General features: G+C 46.2%; 1 protein-coding gene across 1 annotated transcript in view; it reads right to left on the reverse strand.

Annotated features, from left to right (window-relative positions):
* Positions 1–4,806: 4,806 nt before the first annotated feature.
* The window catches only part of LOC143785753 (cytochrome P450 2K4-like), a 157,829-nt gene continuing 145,449 nt past the window's right edge, over positions 4,807–17,186 (reverse strand). The window contains exon 9 of the mRNA XM_077274845.1: positions 4,807–5,140. Within this exon, the coding sequence (XP_077130960.1) occupies positions 4,953–5,140 (188 nt within the window). The 3' untranslated portion in view covers positions 4,807–4,952. The remainder of the gene's footprint in view (positions 5,141–17,186) is intronic.

Consider the following 17,186-nt stretch of genomic DNA (forward strand, 5'->3'; position numbering starts at 1 on the left):
CATGATGCTATGAACATGCGTTTTGTATTCAGGTACATTATTATAGTGATTTAAATGTATCACCACTTCTGAGGGCATACCCCTCCCCTTATCATTTTTAATTTGTCTTTGTTTGCACTTGGTTTTATGTATGATCTATTTACTGAACAAAATGTTAAGTGGACTATTTTGATTGCTTCCTGTGAAGAAACCAGATTATATGTTAATTTCCCAAATGATTATTTTTAACAAACCTAGAAGAATATTCTGTTATCTATAATTTTGCTTGTGAAAGCCTGTAATAGTGACTTGTAAGCTGATATTGCATATAACATAGTGTACTCTTATCTTTGATGACTAATGATGTTTGCTAATTATTCATTCTATCATGGAGCCAGTTAACTTAAAAAAAGAGAGGGAAAAAAACTATGGAAATAGAGTAAATAATCAATTAATGCTACTTGATCTCATCACCATTGATTCTCTTATCTTGATGCTGGACTGAAGGACACTTCATAAATCTAAAAATAAGGTTACATGCCTCAGTATAAAGAGACTCAGAGACAGAAAGACTGAGAGACAGCCAGAGATTCTGCCAAGACATATACATCCAAAGGACCAGAGACAGGACAGCAGCCAATATCATGGCACCATCACGAGGGAAACGGATCTATTATCCTACAGGAAATAAACTAGGGGTTTTCGAATCCAGTTGGAAGAATATAGATCTGCTCCATTGATCATCGCTGGACCATGGATATGTTTTGAGAAATCCAGGATTGGTTGCACTGTTCAGTATAAAATAATATGCTGTAGTTAGAAACGCTCTCACAAATCACTTAACCATCTGCTCACTCTTTCTATCCTCCTTCTCCTAGTCGCTGGAGACATCTCTCCCAACCCCGGCCCCCCATGTTATAGCCAGTCAAACCTCCCAACTGCTACACCCAGAAACCCCTCTAACCTTATTAACATTCCCTGCATGCTTTCTGTCTCTTTCAATTGTGCCCTTTGGAATTCTTGCTCTTTGTGTAATAAACTCTCCTTCATTCATGACTTTTTCCTTTCTAACTCTCTTAATCTCCTGGCTCTTACTGAAACCTGGATCCAGCAGTCAGACACCACCACTGCTGCTGCTCTTTCATATGGTGGACTACACTTTTCTCATACCCCTAGAACAGACAACAGAGCAGGTGGAGGAGTTGGTCTGCTCCTTTCACCCAAATGTACCTTCCAAGTTATCCCCCAAGTACCCTCACTTGTATTCCCTTCCTTTGAGGTCCATGCTGTTAGACTCTACGTCCCCTTCTCCATGCGAGTGGCGGGGGTGTATCGTCCTCCCTGCCCCTCTCATCAGTTCCTGGATCACTTTGCCACCTGGCTTCCACACTTTCTCTGTTGTGACACCCCCACCCTTATCATGGGTGATTTCAACATCCCCATTGCTTCTCCCCTCTCCCCATCTGCTTCTCACCTTTTATCTCTAACCTCCTCTTTCGGCCTCTTGCAGCATACTAACTCTCCAACGCATGAAGATGGAAACTCCCTTGACTTGGTCTTCTCCCAGCTTTGCTCAGTGGATGATTTCACAAACTCCCCTCTCCCGCTCTCTGACCACAACCTTCTTTCATTCTCTATCAAGAACTGCCACTCCGCTCAGGTCACCCCCACTTTCCACACTTATAGAAACATACAGGCCATTAACACCCAGAAACTTATGAAGAACTTGCAGTACTCATTGGCCTCAATCTTCTCCATCTCATGTCCTGATTCTGCTCTGAAGCGTTACAATGAAACCCTGCAAAGTGCCGTGGATGAAGCTGCACCTCCTATACATAGAACAACTCAGCACAGACGGCGACAACCGTGGCCCATGCTGCAAACACGTTTCCTGCAGCGGTGCTCCATGTGCGCCGAACGTCTGTGGAGAAAATCTAATCTACCCGAAGATTTCATCCATTATAAGTTCATGCTAAAAACATACAACTCTGCCCTTCACCTCTCCAAACAAACCTATTTCAACACCCTCATCACCTCACTGTCAAATAACCCTAAATGTCTCTTTGACACTTTCCAGTCCCTACTCAACCCAAGAGAGCAGGCCCCAACCACAGATCTCCGCGCTGACGATCTGGCCAATTACTTCAAAGAAAAAATTGACCACATTCGACAGGAAATCATCTCCCAATCTGTTCATACCATGCACTGTCCTCCCTCCCCCACTGCATCTAGTTCACTCTCTGACTTTGAACCAGTTACAGAAGAAGAAGTAAGCAGGCTCCTTGCATCTTCTCGCCCGACCACTTGCACCAGTGACCCCATTCCATCACATCTCCTCCAGTCCCTTTCCCCGGCTGTCACCTCTCACCTAACAAAAATATTCAACCTTTCCCTCACTTCCGGTATTTTTCCCTCCTCATTTAAGCATGCATACATCCATTACTTAAAAAACCCTCCCTCGACCAAAATTGTGCCGCTAATTATAGACCTGTCTCTAATCTTCCCTTCATCTCTAAACTCCTCGAAAGCCTGGTCCACTCCCATCTTACCCGCTATCTCTCAGATAACTCTCTTCTCGACCCTCTTCAATCTGGCTTCCGCTCTTTACACTCTACTGAAACTGCCCTCACTAAAGTCTCTAATGACCTACTAACAGCTAAATCTAATGGTCACTACTCCATGCTAATTCTCTTGGATCTCTCCGCAGCATTCGACACTGTGGATCATCAGCTCCTCCTCACTATGCTCCGCTCGATTGGCCTCAAGGAAACTGTTCTCTCTTGGTTCTCCTCCTATCTCTCTGACCGATCCTTCACTGTATGTTTTGCTGGTTCCTCCTCCTCTCACCTTCCCCTTAGGTGTTTGGGTTCCTCAAGGATCAGTCCTAGGCCCTCTCCTCTCTTTGTATACTGCCCCTATTGGACAAACAATCAGTAGATTTGGTTTCCAGTACCATCTCTATGCTGACGACACCCAAATATACACCTCTTCTCCTGTTATCATGCCGACCTTTTTAGAATACACCAGTGATTGTCTAACCTCTGTCTCTAACATCATGTCCTCCCTCTATCCTGAAACTGAACCTGTCAAAAACTGAACTCCTCGTGTTCTCTCCCTCTAGTAACCTACCTTTGCCTGACATTGCCATCACCATGTGTGGTTCCACCATTACTCCAAAGCAACATGCCCGCTGCCTTGGGGTCATCCTTGATTCCGAGCTTTCATTCACCCCCCCATGTCTGATCACTGGCTCGCTCTTCTTATCTGCATCAGAAAAACATTTCTAGAATTCGCCCTTTTCTTACTTTCGACTCTGCAAAAACTCTTACTGTCTCACTTATTCATTCTCGTCTGGACTATTGTAACTCTCTACTAATTGGCCTCCCTCTTACCAAACTCTCCCCGCTCCAATCTGTCCTGAATGCTGCTGCCAGAATCATATTCCTCACCAACCGTTACACTGATGCGTCTACGTTGTGCCAGTCTTTACACTGGCTACCCATCCACTCCAGAATCCAGTACAAAACTACTACCCTCATCCACAAAGCACTCCATGGCTCAGCACCACCCCACATCTCCTCTCTGGTCTCAGTCTACAACCCTACCGGTGCCCTCCGCTCTGCTAATGACCTCAGGATAGCATCCTCAATAATCAGAACCTCCCACTCCCGTCTCCAAGACTTTACACGTGCTGCGCCGATTGTTTGGAATGCATTACCTAGGTTAATATGATTAATCCCCAATCCCCACAGTTTTAAGCGTGCCCTAAAAACTAATTTGTTCAGACTGGCCTACCGCCTCAATGCATTAACCTAACCATCCCTGTGTGGCCCATTCAACAAAAAAAAAAAAACATAATCAGGTTCCTCGTATCATGTTCTCATACACTTTATGCAGTTAATAGCCCTCTGTGTCTGTACTGCTACATACTTGGGCAGTTAACTGGTTCATGCAGCTTTACATGAACACCCGTGCCTTTCACTATGGCTGGTCCAAATAACTAAAGCAATTGTTACCATCCACCTCTCGTGTCTCCCCTTTTCCTCATAGTTTGTAAGCTTGTGAGCAGGGCCCTCATTCCTACTGGTATCTGTTTTGAACTGTGATTTCTGTTATGCTGTAATGTCTATTGTCTGTACAAGTCCCCTCTATAATTTGTAGAGCGCTGCGGAATATGTTGGTGCTATATAAATAAAAAGTATTATTATTATTATTATTATTAGTTATAGATCTTAATAGTATTTTTGTTTTTTACAGGCAATAATAATCTGATATGCAGAGATAAATATCTACACAGCAGTGCATTATTTCCCTGCATGTGTGTGCAATAATAACAGCAGCGATTACAATCATTCATTATAGCTGGAAGACCCCTAGAATACTTTCATCTGTCTTATGCCATTGGGTGTAAGGATCGTTTTCAGGACTTCCTTCTTCTGAATAATTGCATTGTTGTCAGTCAAGGGGATGGGGAATGGCCCAAAGACCCTGATCAGTGATCTATAAGTGCCAATAAACCTAGAAAAAAATCAGCCTCAATCGACTAATAACTATCTCTACTGACATCCCAAAATATATGTTCTCTTGGTTTGTAAATGTTAATGGCAAAAGTGGAGAAAGGCTTACAGCATTTACCTTGATAATGACTCAACTTCCTTTCTCCTGACTTCATTAGTTCGAGAAAAGTCAGGGGGTCCCTATACACATTAGATGCTTGTTCAACTTTAACGTAATGTGTATACGGGTCTCCACCAATCAAAAAAATCCTATCAAAATTTACTAAAACTTAAAAAGATTCCTTTAGCTTAAAGTTCAATTAAGATAATTGGAGGCAATTGCAAGATTTATTCAACAGCTTTCAACTAAAGAGATTTGAAAAGGAGATTTAAAAAAAATAGAAAATTAAATGTATTAAAATATAATCAAGCAAAAAAATATCAGTCTCTGTGTTGTCTCTGTTTTTTTACCCCAAACTAATAGTTTGGCTTCGCACATGTCATGTATGGTGTGGGCACTAATGTGAGTCCAATGCCAGGCTTGAGACTGAGGTCTTCTCTGGACACTCCTGGAGGCGGATAGAAAGTAAATGCTTGAAGAAGTCCAGTAAAAAACAGGAAAAGTTCCATCTTGGCCAAGGCCTCCCCAGCACAAGCTCTTCTTCCTGTAGAAAAGGGATAAGTGAGTTAACAATGTGATGTTAAAAGTAGATTTTGACTCTAAGGCCTGAGTCACACTAGTGTATGGCATCGGATGCAAGATCATCGGATGCGATATGCTATGGAACCTCTGCTTCTGCTCTGCTGCAAGCGGGAGCCGAGTGTCATGCTACTGTGCTTCGATCCCCTTGCACAGAGAGGATTGAAGCACAGGTGTGGAGGAGGTAGAGGAATTAATTTCTCCATCTTCTCCGCTGCAGGCGTCTGCATTTAACGAGTGCTGTGAATTGTGTCACTGGCACTCATAGACTTGTTCTCGCATGCCGATTTGGCATGAGAAAATAATCGCAGATGTGAGCTACCCCATAGAGTAACACTCGGCTGAGTACTATGCAATGTCTTAGTGCATGACAGTCGGCCACATTGTAAGGTAGTGTGACTCTGGTCTAACACTTGTAGTAATGAAATAAATTGGAAATAATGCATACTTTTCAAATCTCTCTATATGACTGCGAGGGTCCTAGAAGAAAAAAGGAGACCTCCAGAAGGTCACAAAACTTTCCCAGAACCCACTGGAAAGAATTGTTAACTGAATGGTTCTTTTTCATGGCTTCAGGATGTTTCGCATCCAGACCAGCCCCAGCTTATACTGTACATGCATGTATGTCTGCGCATCATCCATGGACACTTACATGGGGAACATCTTCAAGATGTCTCCACAAGAAAAATTAAATCAATATAATATATTGAATGCACTAAATCCGCATGAGGATTTACCTGTGTTCAATAAAAGGCAGCGCTTAGGACGCAGTGAACATACGCTGATTCCAAAGCGCTGATAGTTCCAGATTGTGGGCACATAGCCTTTATGTTAAGTACTGTATAATATGTTCGTGTTGAATAAATACAATTATTATTATTACTCTAGGCTATGTTACAAAAAAAATATAAAGTGCTCATGCATAGGGTTGAGCGAAACGGATCGGTCATTTTCATAAATCGCTGACTTTTGGCAAAGTCGGGTTTCGTGAAACCCGACCCGATCCCAGTGTGGGGTCAACCACGCTGTCGGCGATCTTCGCGCCAAAGTCGCATTTCAGAGCCTTTTCTCAGCCAATGAAGGTGGATGCAGAGTGTGGGCAGCGTGATGACATAGGTCTTGGTCCCCACCATCTTAGAGAAGGGCATGGCAGTGATTGGCTTGCTCTCTGTGGCGTCACAGGGGCTATAAAGGGGCGTGCACGCCGATCGCCATCTTACTGCTGCCGATCTGAGCATAGGGAGAGGTTGCTGCCGCTTCGTCAGAAGCAGGGATAGCGTTAGGCAGGGAGCATTAACCCCCAAACCGCTTGTGCTGTAGCGATTAACACTGTCCAACACCACCTTTTCTTTGCGGGGACAGTGTATTTTTTTTGGTGCATTCTAAGGCTCCCTGATAGCTGAATTGCTGTTTGTACGCCGCTGTGCAAACCAACTGCTTTTTTAAAAGCACAAATCCTGTTGCTCCTTTCTGCACAGCTATCTTGTTTGTTTGTCCACACTTTTGTGTGCAGCAGTCCTTTTTATTGCTGCCTGCCATACTTTTCAGAGATTATTGTAGGGAGATAGTACCGTATTTTCCGGCGTACAAGACGACTTTTTAACCCCTGAAAATCTTCTTAAAAGTCGGGGGTCGTCTTGTACGCCGGGAATCGCCTTGTACGCCGGGTGTATATGGTGGGTGGGGGGGGGAGTGATCCTGATGACGACGAGGGGGCGTCTCACAGGAAAGTGAGTATCCCCCATTACCTTATCATAGCGCTGCAGCGTGGGGTCTCTGTGCTGGGAGCGGCGGCTGCTGTGCTGTGCTGTGGCGGCTCCTCTTCTGCAGTGTGGGGCCTCTGGTGCTGTGGGGCGGTGGCGGCGGTGGCGTATCTTCATGCAGTCGGGGCTCCTCCGGCATCTCAAAGCCTAGAAGCCCCGCCGGCAACTCCATCGGTGTAATGCGCTGGCCTCCGGGAAAATGGCCGCTGCTTAGATTCAGATCTCGTGTCCCGAGATTTCGGGACGAGATCTGAATCTGAGCATGCACAGCCCCCAGCGGCCGGGCCACCGCATCGCACCTATTGAGCTGCCTCCGGGAAAATGGCCGCTGCTCAGATTCAGATCTCGTCTCCCGAGATCTCGGGACGAGATCTGAATCTGAGCAGCGGCCATTTTCCCGGAGGCCACCTGACCGCATTGTACCGATGGAGTTGCCGGCGGGGCTTCCAGGCTGAGATGCCGGAGGAGCCCCGACTGCATGAAGATACGCCGCCGCCACTGCCCCACAGCACCAGAGGCCCCACACTGCAGAAGAGGAGCCGCCACAGCACAGCAGCCGCCGCTCCCAGCACAGAGACCCCACGCTGCAGCGCTATGATAAGGTAATGGGGGATACTCACTTTCCTGTGAGACGCCCCCTCGTCCTCATCAGGATCACTCCCCCCCCCCCAAAAGGCACATATTCACCGGCCCTATAAGACGACATACGGTGTATAAGAAGACCCCCAACTTTTAAGAAGATTTTATTTTTTAACTGGTAAAGTTGGGGGGTCGTCTTATACGCCCAGTCGTCTTATACGCCGGAAAATACGGTAATTGTAGTACAGTCCCTTTTTTTTTATTTTTTTTTTATTTATCTTCCAGCCACTTTCTGCTCCTGAAACTAAACAGTGGGCCTGTATTTTTCTGCACTGTCCCACACCTAAAAAGGGAGATTTATATTGCCAATCAGTGCATCTGCGCCAGTCGTGTCTGTGGTATCTCTGTCAGTCATTTTCTGCCACAGAAACTATACTGTAATACAGTGGGCCTGATTTATTCACTAGTCTCCCATATAAAAAAAGGGAGATTAATATTGCCAAATCTGTGCATCTGCGCCAGTCCTGTCTGTGGTATCTGTGTCAGTCATTTTCTGCCACAGAAACTATACTGTAATACAGTGGGCCTGATTTATTCACTAGTCTCCCATATATAAAAAGGGAGATTAATATTGCCAAATCTGTGCATCTGCGCCAGTACTGTCTGTGGTATCTCTGTCAGTCATTTTCAGAAAGAGAAATTATACTGTAATACAGTGGGCCTGATTTATTCACTCGTCTCCCATATAAAAAAAAGGGAGATTAATATTGCCAAATCTGTGCATCTGCGCCAGTCCTGTCTGTGGTATCTCTGTCAGTCATTTTCTGCCACAGAAACTATACTGTAATATAGTGGGCCTGATTTATTCACTAGTCTCCCATATAAAAAAAAGGGAGATTAATATTGCCAAATCTGTGCATCTGCGCCAGTCCTGTCTGTGGTATCTCTGTCAGTCATTTTCTGCCACAGAAACTATACTGTAATACAGTGGGCCTGATTTATTCACTAGTCTCCCATATATAAAAAGGGAGATTAATATTGCCAAATCTGTGCATCTGCGCCAGTACTGTCTGTGGTATCTCTGTCAGTCATTTTCAGAAAGAGAAATTATACTGTAATACAGTGGGCCTGATTTATTCACTCGTCTCCCATATAAAAAAAAGGGAGATTAATATTGCCAAATCTGTGCATCTGCGCCAGTCCTGTCTGAGGTATCTCTGTCAGTCATTTTCTGCCACAGAAACTATACTGTAATATAGTGGGCCTGATTTATTCAGTAGTCTCCCATATAAAAAAAAGGGAGATTAATATTGCCGAATCTGTGCATCTGCGCCAGTCCTGTCTGTGGTATCTCTGTCAGTCATTTTCTGCCACAGAAAGTATACTGTAATACAGTGGGCCTGATTTATTCACTCGTCTCCCATATAAAAAGAAAAGGGAGATTAATATTGCCAAATCAGTGCATCTGTGTCAGTCCTGTCTGTGGTATCTCTGTCACTCATTTTCTGCCACAGAAACTATACTGTAATACAGTGGGCCTGATTTATTCACTCGTCTCCCATATAAAAAAAGGGAGATTAATATTGCCAAATCTGTGCATCTGCGCCAGTCCTGTCTGTGGTATCTCTGTCAGTCATTTTCTGCCACAGAAACTATACTGTAATACAGTGGGCCTGATTTATTCACTCGTCTCCCATATAAAAAGAAAAGGGAGATTAATATTGCCAAATCAGTGCATCTGTGCCAGTCCTGTCTGTGGTATCTCTGTCAGTCATTTTCTGCCACAGAAACTATACTGTAATACAGTGGGCCTGATTTATTCAGCACTCACCCACACATAAAAAGGGAGATTTATATTCACAACAAGTTAACATACACCGTCTACCTTGTTTTACAGTACCATATAACGGTTGTTAGTTTGGTTACATTTTTCCAAGAATGAGGAAGGCTGGTGGAAGAGGTCGTGGCCGTGGGCGGTCATTGCCATCTGGTAATGCTGATGGTGGTGGTGGTGGTGCTGGTGGAGCATTGGGTGGTAGAGGGAAAATCAAAATAGCACCTAAGTCTCGAGTTGTTGAGCCAGCGTCATCCTCCGGCTACACAAGGCCTCGAATGCTACCTTTTCTGGGAGTAGGAAAACCGCTGTTAAAGCCGGAGCAGCAGGAAAAAGTTTTGGCTTTTCTTGCTGACTCTGCCTCTAGCTCTTTCGCCTCCTCTTTGGATAGTTCAAAATTGAAAAGTAGCCAGTCGTCGGTGGATGCTCCCGGTCAGGAACAAGTTGATTTCTTGTGTCCTTCCCCCAAAACAACAGTGAAGGATGCATCAGGCGACACAACAGGTTACTCCATGGAGCTCTTTACACATACCGTGCCTGGGTTAGAAAGGGAAATAGTTAACAGCCCACTAGAAGATGATTCGGACATGGAGTGCACTGATGCACAGCTACAGCTAGATTGTCATGCTGTTCCATTGACTCACATCACTGCATTGCCCTTGCAGTGTACTGTGCCAGAAACTGACCCTGATGAGATGATGGTGCCCCTTCCCGAACGTTATAGCACCTTACACGGTGACACAGAGATAGCTGAACATGAGATTGAAGAGGAGGTGATAGATGACCCAGTTGTTGACCCAGATTGGCAGCCATTGGGGGAAGAGGATGCCGCTGGCAGTAGCTCAAAGGTGGAGGAGGAGGATCGGAAGCAGCCATCTAGATCACATTTGCTTTCATCTGGCAGGCCCGTCTCTGGCCAAAAAAGTTTGGCAAAACCAAAACCAGTTTTAGGACAGTGTGGCCAACCGGTGAAAGTAACACAGCATGCAATGCCTGAAAAGGTATTCCATAGTAGGAAGAGTGTAGTGTGGCATTTTTTTTACCCAAGATCCGAATGATGAGTGCAAAGTTATCTGTAAGAAATGCTCAAAAACATTTATCAAAGGGAAGAATCCCCACAATTTAAATACAACGTGCATGCTCAGACATGTAACCAGCATGCATTTGCAAGACTGGAATAACACCCAAACGTCCCTCATCGTTGGTGCACCTGCTCAGAATCCAGGTAGTTAGCAACGCTACATCGCTTCCCCCACTGTAAGCCCACCGGTTAGAACAACAACAGCAGCAAATGTGGAGGTGTCGCCGCTAGGGCAAAGCAGTCAGGGAATCACAAGTTTATTGGTAGGAAACACAGCATGTAGGCCTACATCAAGAATACCATCACCAACCCTCTCTCAATCCGCCATGTCCTCCACCACCACCACCGCTAGTTCCACCATATGCACCTCGCCATCCAGCTCACCCTCCAAGAGACTCTCATTAGGAAAAGAAAGTACTCACCCTCTCATCCGCGTACACAGGGTTTGAACGCCCACATTGCTAGACTTATATCGTTAGAGATGATGCCCTACCGTTTGGTTGAAAGCGAAGCTTTCAAAGCCTTGATGGCGTACGCAGTACCACGCTATGAGCTACCCAGTTAGCACTTCTTCCAGCCCTCCACCAGCATGTCAAAGACCGCATTCTCCATGCACTGAGGCAATCAGTCAGTAGAAAGGTGCACCTCACAACTGATGCATGGACCAGTAGTCATGGTCAGGGACGTTACATGTCCATCACGGCACACTGGGTTAATGTGGTGGATGCAGGGTCCACAGGGGACAGCCCCAGTGGGACAGTTCTGCCTAGCCCACAGTCTAGGAAACAGTTGGTTGTAGGCGTTCGCCGCCCCTCCTCCTCCTCCTCTTCCATAAGAAGCAAAAGCTCATCCACAGAGCACAGTTGCACGACCACTGCATCCGCAGCTGCCAGTGTTGCACACGAGGTGTCCCATAATGGAACAGCTAGTGGTAAGCGTCAGCAGGCTGTGTTGGAAATGAAGTGCTTGGGCGACAACAGACACACCGCGGAAGTTCTGGCCGAGTTCTTGCAGCAAGAAACTCAGTCATGGCTGGGCAGTGTACATATTGAGGCAGGCAAGGTAGCCAGTGATAACGGGAGGAATTTTATGGCTGCCATAGCCCTTTCACAACTGAAACACATACCTTTCCCTTGCCTGGCTCACACATTGAACCTGGTGGTGCAGTGCTTCCTGAAAAGTTATCTGGGGTTACCAGCCCTGCTCCTGAAGGTGCGAAGACTTTGCTCTCACATCCGCCGTTCGCCCGTACACTTCAGCTGTATGCAGAACCATCAGCGATCGTCGGAGCTTCCCCAGCACCGCCTAATAATCGACGTTGCAACAAGGTGGAACTCCACACTGCACATGCTTCAGAGGCTGTGTGAACAGAGGTGTGCTGTAATGTATTTGTGGGAGGATACACATACATGGGCAGGCAGTTGGATGGCAGACATGGAGTTGACAGTTGTGCAGTGGTCAAAGCTACAAGACCTCTGTCAAGTCCTTCAGTGTTTTCAGGAATGCACACGGCTGGTTAGTGCAGACGACGCCATCATAAGCATGAGCATCCCACTAATGCGTCTGCTGATGCAAAGTTTGACGCACATTAAGGAGTAGGCGTCTGCAGCCGAGGAGGAGGGAAGCCTTGATGACAGTCAGCCATTGTCTGGTCAGGGAAGTCTCAGGGACGAGGTTGCGGATGAAGAGGAGGAGGAGGAGGAAGATGGGGATGATTATTTATGGGAGGAGGAAGCTTCTCAGGGGGCAATAGAAACTGTTGGTGGTGCAAGGTCAGGTACAGGTTTTTTGCGGCAGACAAATGATGTGGATTTGCCAGAAAGTGCTCCTCAACCCAGCACAAGCATTGATTTGACACCCGGAACATTGGCCCACATGGCTGATTATGCCTTGCGTATCCTAAAAAGGGACCCCCGCATTCTCAAAATGATGACCAATGACGATTACTGGTTGGCCTGCCTCCTGGATCCACGCTATAAAGGGAAATTGCAAAATATCATGCCACATGAGAACTTTGAGCAAATATTGGCTACCAAACAAGCAACTCTTGTAGACCGTTTGGTTCAGGCATTCCCAGCACACAGCGTTGGTGATGGTTCTGCAGCACCCCAGAGTCCTGGTCGTTGCAGTACTGATGCTCCGCCGCTAAGGGGGGCTATGGTACATCTGATGGCACTGAAGGAGTTCACCTGACCAGGTATCACAGACACCAATACACTTCACAGTCTGGCCTCCAGGGGGAGCTAAGGGTGCTATGTATTAGGCCACTCCTCACAACCTGGTAAAACTGGGGGTTAGATAGGAAGTCAGGACAGAAGCTGACTGGGTTGTGGGGACTATCCCGTAAGCACAGCAGGGGAGGACCACAACACACAAGCGCTAGAAGGTAGGCACAGATTTCCACCTGCAAAGGGAACTCTGGAGGTGCCATCGGACCGGCCGGACTCACGCAGCCCGGTTAACCGTATTCCGGACTGAGGATCCTGAAGCCTTCAGTAAAGAGTAGTGTTGAGCATTCCGATACCGCAAGTATCGGGTATCGGCCGATATTTGCGGTATCGGAATTCCGATACCGAGATCCGATACTTTTGTGATATCGGGAATCGGTATCGGGATCGATATTAAGGTGTAAAATAAAGAATAAAAAAAAAAAAATATTGATATACTCACCTCTCCGACGCAGCCTGGACCTTACCGAGGTAACCGGCATCTTCCGTTCCTAAGAATGAGCGCTTGAAAGACCTTAGATGACGTCGCGGCTTGTGATTGGTCGCGTGAGTGGTCACGTGACCGCCACGTGACCAATCACAAGCCGCGACATCATCTAAGGTCTTTCAAGCGCTCATTCTTAGGAACGAAAGATGGCGGTTACATCGGTAAGGTCCAGGCTGCGTCGGAGAGGTGAGTATATCAATATTTTTTATTTTTATTCTTTATTTTACACATTAATATGGATCCCAGGGCCTGAAGGAGAGTTTCCTCTCCTTCAGACCCTGGGAACCATACAGGATACCTTCCGATACTTGGTGTCCCATTGACTTGTATTGGTATCGGTTATCGGTATCGGCGATATCCAATACTTTTCGGGTATCGGCCGATACTATCCGATACCGATACTTTCAAGTATCGGACGGTATCGCTCAACACTAGTAAAGAGGTAAAGAGACTGCAACTTGGTGTCCTCGTTATTTACTGCGACCTGCACCGCACCACAACCACATCATCACATTCTCAACTTTCACTGGACGCCCCTCAGCAGGGTCACGGACCGGGCCTAGCCACCGTGACAACCCCAGAACCGAGACAGAGAGGCCCGGTACCGGGTACCCCTCGGCCCTGCGGCAGTGAGGGCGCTCCAGTTCTCACACGAGCTTCAGAGGGCAACATGCAAGAGGTGTTAGAGGGGCACAAATCAGAAGTGGCGTTGGACAGAGGGGTTTTATGACCAGGTGGTGGAGTGATTTCGCAATGACCGCAGACACGACAGGCACTGCTGCATCGATTCAAAGTGACAGGAGACAACAATTGTCCAGTATGGTTACTAACTATTTTTCCTCCCTTATAGATGTTCTCCCTCACACGTCATTCCCCTTTGATTACTGGGCATCTAAAATAGACACCTGGCCTGAATTGGCTGAATATGCATTGCAGGAGCTCGCTTGCCCAGCTGCTAGTGTGCTATCAGAAAGAGTATTCAGTGCTGCTGGTTCAATACTGACAGAAAAAAGGACTCTTCTGGCTACCCAAAATGTTGATGATGATCTAACCTTCATTAAAATGAACCAATCATGGATTTCTAATTATTTTGCCCCACCTTCCCCTGCTGACACGTAGCTTTGCTGTAAAAAGGTTTTGCTTTTGGACTCCTCTTAGTGACTGATCCAATTCCTTCATTTGCAGCTGCTGTATGTCCACCATAGGCCATTTTAACACCTCCCTAAATGGCCTGACTCCCCCCACGGGGCCGTGGTCACCACTTTGCGCAAGCACCCGTGCGAGTGCCGTTTGCCTGGACAGGTGGGTGTGCCCACTTTTGGGCGACAGCACTGGCACAGGGTCCCTCATAGTACAATGATGTGTCTCTGGCGGTGGTGGTGCACACCCAACATCAGACACATCATCGTAACATGAGTGGCCCTGGGCCAGTACCGCCACCCACGAGAGAGTGTCCCCCCCCAGCTCAAACAGTGCTCTACTACTTGCAAAATTACCTCTCACTGCTCCACCACTGTTTAGTCTGTGCTGTTAAATCCTTCAATGGCACTGCCAATACCAATTTGTTGACATGATTGTTGCTAGTAAAAATATTCAGGGGCCCTGTCCTACATTTACACCAGTTAATACTTTGCGCCAACTACCACTGTCTGCAAGTCAGCAGAGGAACCCACCCCTGTACCTAGGTATGCCACCTGTTTATTTGTGAAATTTATTTTTTGCAAGACATTAACCTCACTTTATTATTTTGGCCTACTAACTGTGTCAGACACTCCTTACAGTTGTCCTCCACTGAACAAAGCTAGGCCGTCTGCGTACTCCTGTAACCTATTTTTAACTGCATTTTGCCTATTACTTTTTTGGCCCTACTAACTGTGTCTGCCCCTCAGTGCAATTGTCCTCCGCTGAACACACCAATGCTGCCTGTGTACCCCTGTAACCTATTTAAACCTGCATAGAGCCTACTTTTTTATTTTAGGCCTAGTAAGTCTGTCTGAGGTCCCTCCTTCCAATCGTCCTCCGCTGACCCAACCAATGCTGCCTGTGTACCCCTGTAACCAATTTAAAACTGCATAGAGCCAAATTTTTTATTTTAGGCCTAGTAAGTCTGCGCCACTCCTTCCAATCGTCCTCCGCTGACCACACCAATGCTGCCTGTGTACCCCTGTAACCTATTTAAACCTGCATAAAGCCTACTTTTTTATTTTAGGCCTAGGAAGTCTGTCTGCGATCCCTCCTTGCAATCGTCCTCCGCTGACCACACCAATGCTGCCTGTGTACCCCTGTAACCTATTTAAACCTGCATAGAGCCTACTTTTTTATTTTAGGCCTAGTAAGTCTGTCTGCGGTCCCTCCTTCCAATCGTCCTCCGCTGACCCAACCAATGCTGCCTGTGTACCCCTGTAACCCATTTAAAAATGCATAGAGCCAACTTTTTTATTTAACACATACTACCTGTGTCTGTCTGCACCACCCAATACCGCTGTCCTCCACTGAAAAAGCTGAGCTTCAATCTTCAGGCTTTCGGCCTATATTTTTAATATTAAACTGCATTGGGCCTACTAGTGTGGTTGGGCCCTATTAACGGTGTCTGCCGCTCCTGGGTTTTCTCCTGTTTTGTTTTCCTGAGCTTCAATCTTCAGGCTTTCAGCCTACATTTTAAATATTAAACTGCATTTGGTCTACTACTTATGTTGGGACTAGTAACGGTGTCTGCCGCACCTTGGTGTTGTCCTGTGTTATTTTCCTGAGCTTCAATCTTCAGGCTTTCGGCCTACATTTTAAATATTAAACAGCATTTGGGCTACTAGTTTGGTTGGGCCTAGTAAAGGTGTCTGCCGCACCTTGGTGTTGTATGTGTTGGTTTTCCTGAGCTTAAATCTTCAGGCTTTCGGCCTGTATTTAGAATTTTAAACTGCATTTGGGCTACTAGTTTGGGTGGGCCCACTAACGGTGTCTGCCGCTCCTTGGTGTTCTCCTGTGCTTTTCTCCTCAGCTTTAATCTTCAGGCTTTCGGCCTATATTTTTAATATTAAAATGCATTGGGCCTACTAAGGTGGTTGGGCCCTACTAATGGTGTCTGCCGCTCCTGGGTTTTCTCCTGTTTTGTTTTCATGAGCTTCAATCTTCAGGCTTTTGGCCTATATTTTTAATATTAAACTGCATTGGGCCTACTAGTGTGGTTAGGCCCTACTAACGGTGTCTGCCGCTCCTGGGTTTTCTCCTGTTTTGTTTTCCTGAGCTTCAATCTTCAGGCTTTCGGCCTACATTTTAAATATTAAACTGCATTTGGCCTACTACTTTGGTTGGGCCTAGTAACGGTGTCTGCCGCACCTTGGTGTTGTCCTGTGTTGGTTTTCCTGAGCTTTAATCTTCAGGCTTTCGGCCTACATTTTAAATATTAAACTGCATTTGGGCTACTAGTTTGGTTGGGCCTAGTAACGGTGTCTGCGGCACCTTGGTGTTGTCCTGTGTTGGTTTTCCTGAGCTTCAATCTTCAGGCTTTCGGCCTACATTTTAAATATTAAACTGCATTGGGCCTACTAGTGTGGTTGGGCCCTACTAACAGTGTCTGCCGCTCCTGGGTTTTCTCCTGTTTGGTTTTCCTGAGCTTCAATCTTTAGGCTTTTGGCCTACATTTTAAATATTAAACTGCATTTGGCCTACTACTTTGGTTGGGCCTAGTAACGGTGTCTGCCGCACCTTGGTGTTGTCCTGTGTTGGTTTTCCTGAGCTTCAATCTTCAGGCTTTCGGCCTACATTTTAAATATTAAACTGCCTTGGGCCTACTAGTGTGCTTGTGCCCTACTACTTGTGTCTGCCTCTCCTGGGTTTTCTCCTGTTTGGTTTTCTTGAGCTTCAATCTTCAGGCTTTCGGCCTACATTTTAAATATTAAACTGCATTTGGCCTACTACTTTGGTTGGGCCTAGTAAAGGTGTCTGCCGCACCTTGGTGTTGTCCTGTGTTATTTTCCTGAGCTTCAATCTTCAGGCTTTCGACCTACATTTTAAATATTAAACAGCATTTGGGCTACTAGTT

The sequence above is a fragment of the Ranitomeya variabilis genome, chromosome 7 (genome assembly GCF_051348905.1).
Source record: "Ranitomeya variabilis isolate aRanVar5 chromosome 7, aRanVar5.hap1, whole genome shotgun sequence".
Classification (NCBI taxonomy): Eukaryota; Metazoa; Chordata; class Amphibia; order Anura; family Dendrobatidae; genus Ranitomeya; species Ranitomeya variabilis.